The sequence below is a fragment of the Nannospalax galili genome, unplaced genomic scaffold (assembly GCF_000622305.1).
Source record: "Nannospalax galili isolate Female #2095 unplaced genomic scaffold, S.galili_v1.0 scaffold167, whole genome shotgun sequence".
NCBI classification, from domain to species: domain Eukaryota; kingdom Metazoa; phylum Chordata; class Mammalia; order Rodentia; family Spalacidae; genus Nannospalax; species Nannospalax galili.
Genome location: NW_008358534.1, coordinates 5,366,475 through 5,383,252, shown reverse-complemented (window position 1 = coordinate 5,383,252; position 16,778 = coordinate 5,366,475). Strand labels below are relative to the sequence as shown.

The following is a 16,778-nucleotide window of genomic DNA, read 5'->3' as shown; positions in this document are numbered from 1 at the left end:
GACATTATCATTCAAACCATCACAATGATGTTTGGAGGAAAAATTCACTTGTGGGAAAGGGGAGGAACTGGAGGAGAAGGAAAGGGGGATGGGTTTGATCAAAGCACATTATATGCATGTATGAAATTCTGGCTTTTATAATGAAATTTTAAAAGAGTTATGTCTATGTTTTTTCTATGAGTTTCAAATTTGTGTGTTTTGAAATGTAAATTGATTTATGTCTCTGCTTCTTCTAAGAGTTTTCAAGTTATGGATACTGAAATGTAAGCATAGATATATATAATATACATTTTGGGGTAATTTTTGTGTGATGTGAACAAATTGTTATTATTTTGTGTCTAGTCTCTTCACTTTATGCTAAGAAAATTCTTTTGGGGATATTTTTGAGACAGGGTCTTCTTGTAGCCCCAGCTGGCCTGGAACTTGCTATGTACAATGTACTGGCCTGAACTCACAGAGATCTGCCTGCCTCTGCCTCCTGAGTGCTGGGATTAAAGGTGAGCACCACGCTAAAATTTTTTTTGGCTCCACTTTGAATTGTTTTGGTATCATTTATGAAAGTCAGCAGACACTGAATGTAAGAATGTATGCCCTACTCTCAATTGTATTATACTGATCAATATCTATCCTTATATCACACTGTTTTGATTACTGAAGCTTTGTTCATCTTTGTTCACATTTTGGCTATGCTCATATCTTATATTTCTTCATGAATTTCAGAGCAAAATGTTGCATTTTTAATTTTTTTTTAATATTTGTGGGTTTCATACAGAGCATCTCAATCAACTTTGTACCCCCCATTCCCACTGGCACCTTCCCATAAGCCCCCCCCCGCCTGGAATTCATATATTCTGTCATTTGTGTTAAGGCTTATTGTGTCAAGTTAGGGACCCCAGAAGTCCCTCAGTGCAAGTTCATCCACTGAGGTCTAGTCAGCTTATGCAGATTCCCTCCCTTTAAGATCAGCTTTTTCTCACCAGCAGTAATCAGGTGCCAATAATTGTTCGACTAAGACTGGGGCCTGCTGTCTATTTCCACAGTTCTGTGCTGGGTTTTTGTCTGCTTGAGTATACATGGGTTTCGAGTAAGCTGACACCATTGCTGTGGGTACATATGAGCAAGGTCCTAGGAGCCCATAGAACTCTATTTCCTTGTGGTTATGTACCTTGCCCCTGGGTCTTACAATCTTCACGCCCCCTATTCCACAATGGTCCCTGAGCCCTGGGTGGTGGGTTTTAATATAGGAGGAGTCCTGTCCAAGGACCCACATGCTGTAGATGATTTGTTGAAATTTTTGTTTATTTTTTAAAATTGTTTTTATTTAATTGTTGTGTATTTCATCCAGCCTGCCCTGGAAATTTGGCCTTATCAGCCCCCATAAACATGAGCTGATCCCATAAATTTATTAAGTAAATAAATAAATAAGTAAATAAATAAATAAAGCCTGTAAGTATATTTTCTCTCTTCTTCCTACTCTGTGACTTCCCTCCCTATTGGTTCTCATTTCCTGGAAAATCTTTACCCATACAGGAAATCCAGCCATGTTAAAACTATAAGGTGTGGTGGCAAACGCCTTTAATCCTAGCATCCAGGTGGCAGAGGCAGGTATATCTTTGAAAGATCAAGGCCAGCCTGGTCTACATATCCAGTTCCAGGCCAGCTGAGGCTACAGTGAGACCCTGTCTCAATAAACAACAACAACAACAAAATTCAAAATGTAAAGTTTTCTGATCCAGAAATATAGAATAATTTTTATTGTATTATATTTTTTCATTCCTTTTTACAATGATTTACAGTTTCCAGTGTATAACTCTTGCACTTCTTTAATTTATAAGTTTATTTTTTGATGTGACTATAAAAATGGAATTCTTTTCTTTTAAAATTATTAGCATATGCTGATTGTATTTAATAATGGGTTGCATTAAGGCATTTTCATACATACATACATACAGTGTGTTTTTATCATATTCACCCTGTTAACACTTCCCTCCTCCTGCTCTGAAATTCATTGGGTCATCAAAATAAATAAATAAATGAATAAAAAAATAAATAAATAAAAGTTTAAAAGTAAATAAAAGTATAAGTGGGACTAGTTGGGAAGAGGAAGGGGATCAATGGAATTATTTTCTTGCTTTTTGATTATTTATAGACAGGATATAAAATATTATTAGGTGATCACTACAGTACTGGGATCATAATTCCTAGTTATTTATTATGTATGTAACAAATTATTCTGAACTACTGTCACACTACTCTGCTATAGAACAGAATGTCTTAATTCTTTGCACTTCAGTGTTGTATTTTGGTAGCTTTTATCTGACTTTCCACATATTAAATTCGATCATACAAAGACAACATCCAATATTTGTCTTTCCATGCCTGAATTACTTCAGTTCGCATGACTTCAGTTCACATGATGTCCACCAGTTCCATCCATGTTTCCAGAAATGACCGAACTTCATTCTTTTTTATGTTGGATTAATATGCTATCGTGCATAACACTGACCACATTTTTTGCCTCCACTCATACACTAATTTTCTATAGTGAACAGTGCTTGTGTGTCCAGGTGTTACTTTGAGATACTGATTATACTTCTCTGGATATACACCTAACAGTGCCGTTTTTAGCAACTTACCTATTTTGGAGATTATTAACAAAATGATAACTACTCTTTTGCTATTTACTTTTGTTTATATTTATTTATGTGTGCATGTGAGTGCCATGCCATGTTGATCACAGAACAACTTGACAGAGTCAGTTTTCTCTTTTTACCACTTGAGTTTTGGCAGATAAGTTCGGCCCCAAGAATGATTAACCATTGAACCATATCACACTCTTGCTATTTATTTTCTATTTGTTTCTCTTTGCATTTTCACTGCTTCTTTTGGGGGAGTCTAAAATATCTATGTTTACTGTTCTGCCCAAAAATTTATATGTTATTTCTTGCTATACATTTTTTCTAAAATAGTACTTGTATTCAGATTCGCAGTTAACATCTTACATTTTTAATAGTGTATAGCAGATTAATACAGTCTTAAACTTTGTTCTTTCCCTTTGTGTTCTTATTGTAGTATATATCTAATCTTTAAACATTGCAAAACCATCAACTGTTTTACAGCATTTATCAAAATCCAAGACTGCTGCTTTTATGTAGCTCTATCACTTTAGAGACTAAGAATTATAGAATGCAGAATCTCTGTGCTGGAGTTCTAGAAAAGTTTATTCACATCACATTCTACTTAGTGAATGTGATTCCAAGAATTTTTACACTCTCTCTAGCCAAACCTTCCTGGAAGTAGGAAGCAAGGAGACTTAATTAGTGCTGTTCCAATCACAACACACAAACACACACACACACACACACACACACACACACACACACACACACGAATGTCTGGAAGGCCAATATGTCAGTGAATTTAATGGTCATGTGTTCTGAAAGCTTTTAAGATAACATGAACCTCAAATAGTCCAGCTATTTTGTTCATCTATTTTACATTAAAGGAAGGGCAAAGTTTGGAAACCAGTTTGTTCCTGTTTTGAAAGTAACATTTGTTTTGTAAATATCCAGTTTGTATGAAAATGTTTGTGTCAGAGAGGTTTATGTGTGTTAGTAATGGAAATTTGAATGGTTACTCCAACTAGAATTTGACTTTATTAATCTGAAGAAGGAAAGAAAACTTCCTTGTTGTTAAACTCCAGAATGTCTCCTTTTTTCTCCAAGACTGACTCTGCTTTGACCCATTTATCTTTGTGTGAATGCTTTATCCAGGCCTCAGTAACATGCTGTGCAGCACTGACAGTTTATAAGTTAATAAATATCCACAGTACAACAAGCTGAGCAATTGACTCAAAGATGCTGACTTTTCATTTGGCCATCACCCTGTGTATTTACTTTAATTGTTAGTCTCATGTACAGTTGAAAACAAGTTATTTTTAAGAATGCACATGATTATTATTTAGAGTGTAAAATGTGTGAAGGCATGTTAATATGTTGTAGGAAAAACCTCAGTGAATCCTTAGTTTGAAGAAGTGCTGGGTTGTTTTTGCCCTCCCTCCCTCCCTCCCTCCCTCCCTTCCTCCCTCCTTCCCTCCTTCCTTCCTTTCTTTCTTCCTCCTTCTCTGCTTCCTTCCTTCCCCACTTCCTTTCTTTCCTTCTTTCTGAGACAAGGTTTCCCTGCAGCCCCATCTGGCCTGGAACCTGCTATGTAAACCAGGCTGGCCATGATCTCCCAGACTTCTACCTGCCTCGGCCTCCCAAGAGCATGTGCCACCATGCCAGGCTCTGACTGCTTTTGGAAGCCAGCAAAACACAGAACCATGGAAGGTACTGTGCAGAATGCTAGGGGGAAAACAAACAAAGAAACAAAAATTTCATCAACAGTCTGACTTGCTGTGAACCCTAAATCTACAGTTATAGCCAACATGGTAAAATTTGCCATGGGTCCAATTGTAGAGAGTAACCACTGCTTTCTGCTTGGATTTAAGGTCCACTCCACAATACTAAACACATGCTTGTTAGTATAAATCTGGCCAAGAACCCATGAATGAAGAGCTCATAGGCCCCAGGGGTGAAACTTCTACTGCTTTTTGCTAAATGGACTGAGAATGAAACTGCTAAGTCGGGAACCCTCTATCCATAGATTAGTACAGCTCTCAGACTTCATCAGAGAAGTTTGTTCGGTGGAGAGTGGTATACACAGAAACTCACAACTGGTCAAAGTAAAAGAATAAGTGTCTGTGGAGTACTCAACCACAAATGGACATGTGTATCACACACCATCCCTCCAAGGCCCAGGGACTATCAAGGAAGAGGGGACAGAAAGATTTTAAGAGCCAGTGGTCAGGGAGGACCAAAGTGAAACACGGTCTCCTGATAAAACAGGACATCTGCACTCATGAATGCACAGCACCTGTGGCTGCCTACACAAGGCCTGCAGAAAACTCAAGGCATCCAACATTCCATCATAGAGAGTCTCAGCCTCCACCTAAAGGAGCTATAGAAAGTTGATGGATTTTAAGGGAGGGAAGAGTCAATTTCTATGGATGTGGCCCTTTGTAGTTCATCTATGCTCCAGTGGATGGCTTCACACCCACACGTAGTATATGGTGGCACAAACTGGACTCAGTGGGTTATTTAATAAAAGAGGACATGAAGTTTGGGGGTGGGGGATGGATGTGGGAGGAGGCAGGAGAAGGAATGGGGACTGAATATGATCAGAATACATTGTATATATGAAATTATGAAAGAATAAATGCCCACATAGAGGTCTGGAGACATATATCAGCATTACAGTGCATGTTTAGCCTGCACTAGGCCTTCAGTCTAATACTTGACACCACAAAATAATGTTCTTATAGAAAACAGTTCTGTGGCATATGCCTTTAGTACCAACTAATCAGGCAGTCGAGACAGGTAGATCACTTGAACCCAGGAGTTCTCTCTTTATCTCTCTCTTCCAAAATTACAGATATAACTTTTTGAATGTACTACTGTTTGTAGGAGTCTCAATAATTAAGGGGCAAAGGTATACCTGAGACAATACCGAAAGCTTACATGTCAACTAAGTGTTTGCATGGCAAATCTAGGTATTTTCATTCCAGGATAGCTACATGCATGAAGTTGTATCATGGGACCAAGTTTTGTCCATAAATGTATGTTAAGTTGTTATTATAATTTTAATGAATTTAGTGCAGTACTATTCTAGCTACAACTCACCAATTCTTTTTACAATTGGAGATCATCAAGTATAATGGAGCTGAGAGATCCCTGTCTAGGTTTTGGCACTGACTAGAGGGATTCTGTTGTAATCAATACCTAAAATGTCAGGTGGCTTTGAACATAAATTGAAAGAATTTTCTAAAATATAGCCTAGTGTAGATTGCCTCAGGAAGATTGTTGGTTGAAAGCTTGGTCTTTCAGAACTATCCTAGTGGGGGTGCATTTCAAGTTAACTCACAAATGACACACTTCAGGTTATAAGGCTATGATAAAATTTAATTGAAATGATTATCTGTTCTGATTCTACCACCACTCATCCACAGAATGATTATAATAATTAGCTAACATAGACAGAAATTTGATCCTTTCAGATATCTACCCCCCCCATTGTATTCACTTGGAAAACGAATTCTTGGAAATTTTGGAAACATGTACCTGAGGTCTTTAGAAAATTCTTCAGTGACCCTGACCAGCTTAACAGTGAAGCTTTGCTGGTGAGTTAGGTGAGGAGAATTGCTGAGATCACTTCTTCTGTGAGACCTTTAAGGATTTCTTCAGTGGCATGATCACATTCCTTCTTCAGGTACCAAACAAAACTCCTGGTTGTGGGAAGAACCTGTTTTGCTTTCAAAGAATTGTAGCTGAAGAGATAGCTCAGTGGTTAAGAATACTGGCTGCTCTTGCAGAGGACCCAGGCTCTATCCACAGCGCATCCATGGCAGTTAACAACCACCCATAACTCTAGTTCCAGAGGATCCGACACCCTCTTCTGCCCTCTGTGGACATTACATACACGTTGTACACTTATATGCATGTAGGCAAAACAGTCATATACATAAAATAAAAATAAATTTGTAAAAAGGAATCATAATTAGCATAAGGAAAGTAATAGTCATTCTATCCTATGTACCACACAGTATAAGGATTACACATCCATTTTTAGTGCTGATACGAGGTCACATGCTATGCTACAAAACATTGTCATATTATGGCAGGTGTCCCAGGCCCAATTTAAAACCAGGTAAATGTATAAAAGAGCACAGTGCCATTCAGGGACTGACCAAAGGCTTAGGAGGCCATAACTCTACTCTATTGCTATTAGGTGCTCTGTGAAAATAGGGCTTTGCAGTCAAACTTGTTTATCCCAACATTTTTATTTATTTATTATTATTTTTATTTTATGTGTGTGAGTGCATTGCCACAGAGGTCAGAAGAGGGCATTGTATTCCCCTGGAACTGGAGTTAAGGACAGTTCGTAGCCGCCATATGGGGGCTAGGAATTGAACCCGGGTCCTCTGCAAGAGCAGTTAGTGCTCTCAGCTGCTGAGCCATCTCTCTAGCCCCATATCCCAACACTTTTAAAGTTAAGCTCAGCTTCTTAACTTGGGTCTTTGCAGCACACATTGTGCTTATGCACACTTGTAATAAGAGAAAAGTATATCAGTGGTTCTCAATAGTCTCAGTACATCAAAACTTTCTAAAAATACAGTCTCTGGAGATGGGATTAAGCAATGTGAGACTTATGAATCTAACAGGTGATCCTGAGGTGGATAAAGGTCTGGGAAGCAACAGTGTTTTCAGTGTTTTTTGAAACCATTTCTCCACAGAATTTTTTTTTAATTTCATGAAACATGTAATAGGACCATTGGTTTTCCCATGAAGAATGCACAGGAACATGTAAGTATATGTGCATTAAAGTGTGTGAAAATGCTAACATTATTTGCAGTCTGTTCTGAACTTTGTATTTACTTATTGATTTGATAAACATGACCTTCTGTTAAAACAAACTTGAAGCAGCTCAACGAAAACTCTTCTAGGAATAAAAGATTCTCCTTGGGAGCTTTTTTTTTTTTTTTTTTTTTTTGAGGCAGGGTATCACTATATAGTACTGGTTGCCCAGGAAATCGCTAAGGAGACCAGGCTGGCCTAGAACTCAGAGATCTGCCTGCCTCTGCCTCTTTAGCACTGGGATTAAAGGTGTAAGCTACCATACTGGGCCCTCTTTCTAGGCATTTTGACTATTTTACATTTGTCAGGCTTCCCTGACACCAAACATGTTGACACGTTTATTACCTGTAGACATATCTTTTTCCTGAATAATGAAAAAAAGTAAGACCATCCACCAAAATAGGAAATAATAAAACAGTACCTTAAGGTTGACAAAGAAAGGGAGATAAGGTGAAAGGAGCTTAGTAAATCTACTGGTTTATACAAAGGCCTTCTATTCAAGATAGGCAAGTAGCCCTTACCTCCTGAAGTTGTGTTTCACAGCTCAGGCAGATGAAGTAGGCAGAGGAGAACTTAAGATAGACTCGGGAAGTGACTGGGCTGGGCTGGGTGAGGAGCTTCTGCTGAATCTGGCCTAAACATCTTCGGAATCGGCTTTTCTCCTGCAAAACCTGCTAGGGCTGCAGTATCTATTTGACATATGCTCAGAAAGGCACTCAGTTTTGTTTTATTTGCACCACCATTCTTCCCACATAGACTACTCACAAAGATTTCCCTGTCAACTATTAGCAGCTCTGGTGAACTAGATAAAAGGCATTCACACTAAAGAATGTTTTTATTTTCCTTCAGCCCTCCCAGGTAGAAAGGACTATTTAGTCCTGCATTTCCCCTTTACAGAGGAGAGAAATGGGCAAAATGGATAGAGCTGACACTGTGACTGGCAGAGAGCACAATAGAGCATAGGTCTTTGTACGCAGTAGAGCATAGATCTTTGAACACTTTCCTGAAGGACAATGAGGTTTCTATAGTACCAATTTGAAAGTCTAAGTTCAATGAACACACTTTGAAGAGTGTTCATGTGAACATGAATGTCTAGGTGTGTCAGGTATCTGAGGTTAGTGGACTTATCTACACAGTTTAGCTTTTAGTTTCTAATACAGTTTATGTTTAGTTTCTAATACACTTTATGGCATGCAATGAATAATCAATAAATACATGTTGATGCTATTTTTTTCTTTGAATGAATATAAAGAGTTTATTCGGTGCGTATTTGGGTATACAACAACAAATATTAAACAACTTTTTTAAACTTTTTTTGCACAGGACAGAAAACTGCCTGTACATGCTATGTCCACTTTTGGAACACAGATTTTAACAATTATTAATGCACAAAATCTTACATATCATGCAACTCTATGCCAAGATTCCAACTTTCTTCCATGCAACAGATATGAAGATCTAAATGGAAACCTAGCTAAGTCTTAAACACTTTTCCAGTAGCAAGTATAATATATGTTGTTTAGGGGTAACCGGTCTTAACATTTCCTTGTACACGATATTCACGTGCCAAATACAATGACAGGAGGACTCATACATGTACAGATGAGACAGTTCTTATTTGAATAACACAAAAGACAGCATCACAGTTCCACAGTTCCCGTCTTTACATAAGAAGCCACAATAGATTAACATGATCTACAAATGGAATTAAGAGAAATCTACACTTGAGGATACTCTTTTTTTTCAACTTATGTTTACTGACTGGGGTTGATGATACAACTCAATTTCTATGCAGAAAGCACAGCACAAAAAGTTGACCAGAATGCTATGAATCTTACAAAAAAAAAAAAAGGAAAATTGGAAAATTACAAGAACACTGTTACCTTGAGCCTGAGATGCCAATTCAGATTCAACCCTGAATTTAGTTGATTTGGATTAAGTGACAGAATCAAAGAACCATTTCATTTCAGAAATCATAAAGTTGCACTATATGAAAGTAAGGAGTACATTTGAATCAAGCATAGATAGAAAACATTAAGCCAAGAAAACAACACAGTTCACACAATTTGTTTGCCCCTACAAAACATTTAAGCAGTTAATTTTGACTTGTAGTATTTTTGTTTTTGAAGAATAATTGTGGTCTTTTAAAATTTTCTTGGTGGGAGAAGAACTTTTGATCAGCGCTAGTGCTGTGAAATATTTCGGGTGTGTTATCCCCAAAGTATAGGTGAGATCATGAGAAAATTTGGCAGTCCTTCTCCCATATTTAGTTAATCGATAATGCGTGGCATTCTTTTACACAAGCTCAATCTAAATTATGGGGCTTTTGTGTGGATGATAACCAGGTCTAATGGCAGATGGAATGGGGAACTCTGCCTGTGTGTTTAGTAAACCTCACTGACAAATTTGAACTTTTGGCTGAAGGACTGCTAGAAGAATTCAACAGCACCTGGAGGTAAGGTTCTGTTACAGAGCCCTTGTTTTGCCCTCACTGGCTACGTTGATTCATTGTGGCTCATGGATTTGCCTCCGTTCAGCACTCCGGAGACACTTCTGCTCTTGGTCGGGGTCCCACTTCCAGATCGGGAGAACTCCGTGAGATCGTGCAGTGACGGCTCCTTGTACATGGCCACTGAAAAGCACACAGAGATGGAGTAAAAGGCCTTCAAAGGGGGCACACCAATGCATTCTATTCTTAAAAGTTGCTAGAGTACATCCTAGGTGTTCTTACCATAAAATGGTAAGACTAGGAGGCAAGCCTCATTCTAGATAGCTCGTTAGCTATGCCACAGAGTAGACATAATTCAAAACATCTTGTATACAATATATATCTTTTGTTTATCAATAAAATTTAAGAAGTGAAGAGCCAAGACAAAAATAAGTTTTTGGAAAATGGGCATACACACTAACCTCACGTACCTCACACACACCTCAACTTATCTTTGGTTACTAGTCTTCTATGACTTAAACCAAACATGCCAAATGCTCCTTTCAAGTACCTGGCAGTACCTGAGATCAGATTAAGGGTAATCTATTCATCATGAAGACATGTGTGAAGAATTTTAATGCCTAACTTATATCACTGAGTTACACATGAGAGAATTAAAGAAAATGCATTTAATAAAGCTCCTAGGAGTTATAATGTGATCTGCAACATACTGTGCAAGCTAAACCTTAAAATATTACACACACATTTTACAACACTGATTTCTATCATATTTTAAAATGAAACTGTCTAAGTACCTAAGCGGCAGAATAATTCTTGGTGTAATAAATGGTAACATTATTACAGTAGAGCTGTAAACAACAGAATCAGCACATACTTGTGAAGCACTTATAACATCCTTCGTAGTAAGTGCTCCACATACATCATCATATTTTGTTCATGTAAGCATGCTATGATATATTCTTTTATTCAATTTGAGACAAGGTCTGACTCTATAGCACAGGTTGAACTAAAAACCGAAACTCCTTCCATAACCTCCCAAGTGCTAGGATAAGAGACACGAGCCAGTTGGCCCAGTTAATACTCTTATTTATATTTTACTGATGATCATGCGGCATATGCAGGTAAATATCCATTTGAAGAACATCTAGTTGTCAGCTGGGAATGGTGGAAAATGCCTGCATTTCCAGCATTTGGGAGACTGAGGGAGGAAGAGCATGAGTTTAAGGCTAGCCAGGGCTGTGAAGCAAGTGCCAGGCCAGCCTCGGCTACATAGTGAGTGAGATTCTGCCTCAAAAATTCCTTATCATCCAGTAAAGTGAAAAGTAAAGGACTTGAACTCAGGTAGTCTAGCTTCAGAAAATGAGTTTGTAAAACATAGTGCTATTCAATGTGGGGATGGGAGTCTTCCCCAAATTTAAGCCTATTTTATAACTCCAGACTGGGTAACTCTTTCTTTCTTTCGTTTGCATTTTCTATCTTTAGTTTATGTCTCCCTTCTTCTAACGTTGCTGTCACCCACAGTATATCCATGTCTTTCTAATTTTAATTACTCTATCAATCACCAATAACGATGGAAAAACCAACCTATGAGTGAAAGTTCTTGAGACTGCATTGTGGAAGCTTAGAAATGGCTTAGTAGGGGGTTTCCCATAAATGTTCAGTGTGTACACTTTTCAACATCCATCTTTCCTCTCTACTACCATTTTCATAGAATTTGACATTCTCAGCTGTTCAGAGGTCACAATGTAGGACTTCCTCCTAAGAGAGGTGGTACTTCATGCACATATACTATGCATAAATTAAAATAAGAGTAGATACTACTGTCAATGGATGAATGATTTCATGATATTTAAATTGTGCTCTTAATGTTTCTGAATATTGTGAAATGCTTGAAAATTTTGTATAGATGCCCTAATGTGGACCTTCTACATTCAAAAGCATGAGATTGATTTAAATCAGTATTTTTTTGTAACAGAACCCATAGTTCCTAGAATATGAAATTTACCTTTCAGTGGTTTGGGCAGAAAATGTGCTGCAGGCTTGTTCTTCTTCACGTGGTTGCCTTTCATGATCTCTCCTTCTTTGTTCAGGCCCAGGTACCACCCTCGGCCTGACTGCTGCTGACGGTATATCATTGATGAATATGTCACATAATAATTTTCAAACACTGATTCTTTGAATTTGCACTCAGGTGTAAAATGTTCCTGCAACAAAAGTAAATAAACAGAAGCTCAATGTTTATATAAGGCTGTGAATTTCAAGTGAATAACTGGAAAATGCCTTTCAGGAATTTAAGAACATGCTTCATTAAAACTTCTATGAAGGGCACTCTATTTGAATAGAATGAATCATTATCATTGGAAATCAAACATAACATTTCACATGATGTTTTAACAGAAAGCCCTGAGTGAAAATGCTGCTGACCAGTGCATGGCTCTATTTGTAGTAGGTAATGGGAAGATTTGGACTAACCACAAATTTTATGTTGGACTAATTCAAGAAGAAGAGGATTGAGGAAAAATAAGCATAACACTGTCATGTAGAACTTTGTTCCCCTAGGTGCCTTTGTAGGTTTCTTCAAGGGAGAAAGAGAGAAAGCAGACCCCCTATAAACGAGGACAACACTGGCCCATAAATAGTCCATGTACTCTGAGTGCAAAGGCACCTGGAACCTTCTAAAGGCAAGCACCTCCCACACTGGGAGCTTTGAAGCTGTGTGGTAAGGTAATTCTCCCCCCTTGTCAAAGTGTATGGACATTCGAGTTTGTTCTTTTGTATTTACTTTTATTATTATTATTATTATTATTATTATTATTATTACTATTACTATTGTAAGTGCATAATGTGTATGCATATGGGAATGCATGACATGGTATGTATGTACAAGTCAGAGGACAACTGCTGAGTCTGTACTCTTCTGCCATTTTTACACGGGTTCCAGGGATTGAACTCAGGCGATGTGGCTTGTGTAGCAAGTGTCTTTACTGAGACATTTCACTAGCCATGTAATTACTTTTCATGGATTGTCAAGTTATCAATCGTTATGGTTGTAAGTTGGGTGAGGCTTCAACCAGTATTACAATGCTAGTTGCCTAGATTTCCAAAAGGATTCTACAGTCTACCTTTATTTTAAGGTAAACAAAACTGATATTTTTTTTAACTCATAAGCCCTTGATTTAAAAGAATTCTCTCCTCCATCCCATCCTTGCCTTACAGTAATATTTACAAGTAAATCAATATCGTAGAAAAGACCATAGTAATTCTACAAGCAAACATGAGAGAAAAGCCTTCAGGACTCTGAACCTGGGAATGTGATTTTCTGTCATGTACTTGTCCATGTTTTCTTCGGAATGGGCCATTCAAATGAAAGACTCATAACCACAGTAGATTGTTTTAAGGTCAAAACCCCAGCATTCCTTTTAGCTTGGGTGTGTAAGTGCACACACTTATACAATAAACAGTGACTATTTCTGATCCAAATAAGGCAAACAGCAGATTCTAATCTATAAGCAATCCATAGAATAGCAGAGGGACATTTGGCATGGAAGATAACAAGGGCAATGTTAAATAAATGACGTGATAGGAATAAAAATGATGCTATCAGATTCAAGTTTGCTTGGATGTTATCAGGAACAACAGTTGATAATCATATCTCACTTTTAAAACCTTGTAGTTCCTTGCGGCCCACCAGTCTTTTCAAAATAGTGCCTCCATAATTCTTCTTTCTTTATCATACAGAATGTCATTCTAAGCATACCAGCTGAGCAACATCTAAAGGGTTCTAAGTCACTTTATCCAAGAAGGACACATTTCTCCACATTTCTCTGAATGTTAAACATGTAAGCAATTTTCTTTCCCCTTTTATCAAACTCTACAAAGTGCACACGGAGTATCTTTGGGGGTTATTTCAGCCTAGGTGTAGACCATAGATCCTCTGGGATTCACAGAAATTCAACCTACTAAAGCACAAATGGACTTCTAGGGCAATTGTCACATGGTACAAACTTAAAGAGTTCTATTTAAGGGTTGTGAAACTTTCTCTTTGTAGGATTTCTCAATATAGGGAAAGAAAATAAATATGACTGCTATAGCCTGATGTAACCACAGGAGCCATGAAAATGGAAAGGAACCATAGGGGTAAAGGGCAAGAGGAGCTTGAGAGATGAGGTTAGAAGGAGACAGGTATTATCAATGTGGAAATGGGGAATACTTAAACTGAGGATGGAATAGGGAAAGCTATACTACAAGGGGAAAGAAAGGTGATATAAATAATGCTTAGATGATGTAAAAAAACCAGAGGGAAAAATACTAGCTCAAAATTTCACTGGTAAAAAAATATATATGAGAACATGACTGTGTATAGGTGAAGGCTATAGAACAACACTAACAAGAAAATCACAGTGCCAGGCAGGGAAAACCTCTTTTCCAGTTGTTGGTCAGGGTAGTCCAAGAGACTCCCCAAATAATACAGGCTATTGCCACAGCCCTTGATTGCCTCCCAGAACTTGAAGGTAAGAATCTATTGCTGAAGATAGGATGTACTTTAGACTCAGAACTTGGAGAAATCGAGTTAGAACTGACCTAGAAGCCTCTATTCTGAAGACTAGCTCTCATAGTATCAGTAGACACTATGAAAATTGCCAAGGGAGGAAACCAGTGAATGACCCCACCCAGCTGTATAGTCTACAAACCACAATGACCAGCAAGTCAAATAATCTCTATTGGTATAGCAGTGGCACTTTTCGGGAGTGGGGGGTAATCAACAGCTGTCTAATTGGATTTAAGGCTTTCTCAACAGGAGAGAACTCATGTATGGTACTGTAAACACAGACAAATACACATGGCTGGCGAGGACATATACCCTAGAGAAAAACCCACTTTTTTCATATACCTAGACCAATGTAATTTCTTACTATATTCTAAATGTGTATCTCTATATTTCCAGACAAGCGTGTGTCTCACTGCTCATTATAGAAGCTTCTTGTTGCAACTGATGGATAGTATTACAAAGTTCCACAACTGGTCAAACACAGAGAGTATGTGTCTCTGAGGTGCCCAGCCCTAAGTGACACATCTACAGTGCAATTTCTACAACTAAGCCTCAGGGAAAATAGCAGAACAAGGGGCAGAAAGATTTTTAATGCATCTCTCAACTCTCACCAGAGAAAGTTCCTCATGCAACAGACAGTGATTAACCCAGAATGCCTCAAGTGGCCAAAGTGTAGATAATTAGAGACTTCGGTATGCTTTTCCGTGAATAGAACACCTATAACAAACCTCTGCCACTGTGTTGCAGGTTTCCTCGTGGGTCCAGCCTATGAGGGACTGCAGGGAACGTGGGTTCTGGCCTAGGTGGGGGTGAGCAGTGCAGAGGCAACACACAGACACCAGGAGTCTGGGGGAAGCAGGCACTAAGCAAGGTACTGCAGATTTATTTACTCTTGGGTATCATAGTCTTAATTCTTTTCTTGCTCATTAAATGTCTTGTTCTATGCTTCTGCAGACAAAACCAAGTAAATTACTCAGTGTATCAGGTTCTCAAGATGCTTGAGGATCCAGACTTCAACCCCCCCCAAGGTCCTGTAGGTGTGGCTTGCTGACATCCGAGAAGGGCTATGTAACTTCTTGCCCTCCTCCTTCACATGGTCATGCCAGAGGTCACACCCTTCGAGGGCTGGTAGTCATTGACAGGTAAGATCCTGATGGTCAGGATGACCTAAGACAGTCACAGTCTATCAAGCTGAGTGCCCTCTGAGGTGGTGTCAAGTATGTCGAGGCAAAGAACCTTGGCTCCCACTGACCTTTCTATAATAAAAAGGGATGGATATGTAGGAGAGGAAGTGCCAGGCCTAAGCACAGGCTGCACTAGAGAACACAGCTTCTGCCTTGAGAGCGCAGCCCGCGCTTCCGCAAAAGAGCCAACCTAATTGGCCCCTACACCTAGAGACTGATGATGTGAGCAGCCTGGATGAGGGGATCTATCAGGGAGCGACACACCAGCTTATGGGACACTGGGGGCAGGGGGAGAGATATATAAGGCCTGCCCTTTCCAGCAATAAATGAGTCTGCAGCACTTCGCCTAGTGCCTGCTTCCACCTGACTTCCGGTGTCTGTGTGTTCACTCTGCACCGCTCACCTCCACCTCAGCCAGAACCCTCGTTCCCTGCAGTCCCTCATGGGCTGGACCCATGAGGAAACCTGCCAACACCACTCAATGCTCAGGGACAACTATGGCAAGAGAGTGGAAAGAATGTAAGACTCAGAGGATTGGGTGACTACAAGGAAACAGACTTTTCCAGATAGGTGGGAAGTTACATGAACTCACAGCAATGATGACAGCATGCTCATGACCCATGCAAACTCAAGTCACACGAGATCTCAGCATAGATGTGGGGAGTGGATAAGAAGTCCCAGCTTTTGCTGAGGAACTGTTGGCAACCAATAACTGCTGGGAGAGTGTGAGTTAGTATTCTTTAATTATGTGATGCTAGATAGTGTAACCAGGCTCCAGTGGAAGGACCCACATTGAAAGACATTGGGGGACCCAAATTTGACTCCATAAACCTTAATATATATCACAGGGCACATGAAATCCAGAAGGGGGAGAATAAGATGGGGTGAAGATAGGGTACGTGGTCTAAATGTGATCAAAATATATCATATGAAATTCACAAAAATTCAATATTCTTTAGAAAGTATGATTAAGATGAAATCAAATGAAAAATTTCTACATTTCCTCTAGCAATGAGGAAACTTCTGGAGTTGTGAACTAAATCATCATTTGGATAAAGTATTCACCCTTGGAGTGTATTTCACTTTGATAAATTAATAGAAATCATTTGCAAGTGAATCTGGTGAACGATGCATACAATCAAGTT

General features: G+C 38.8%; 1 protein-coding gene across 6 annotated transcripts in view; it reads right to left on the bottom strand.

Annotated features, from left to right (window-relative positions):
• Window positions 1-8,678: 8,678 nt before the first annotated feature.
• Fgf13 (fibroblast growth factor 13) overlaps window positions 8,679-16,778 on the bottom strand; it is a 577,979-nt gene continuing 569,879 nt past the window's right edge. For all 6 annotated transcript variants that reach the window (XM_029558019.1, XM_008821789.2, XM_029558021.1 and 3 more), the window contains 2 exons: window positions 11,906-12,104; window positions 8,679-10,083 (listed from right to left, as the gene is read on the bottom strand). In XM_029558019.1, coding sequence (XP_029413879.1) covers window positions 9,947-10,083; window positions 11,906-12,104 — 336 coding nt within the window. In that variant the 3' untranslated portion in view covers window positions 8,679-9,946. The remainder of the gene's footprint in view (window positions 10,084-11,905; window positions 12,105-16,778) is intronic.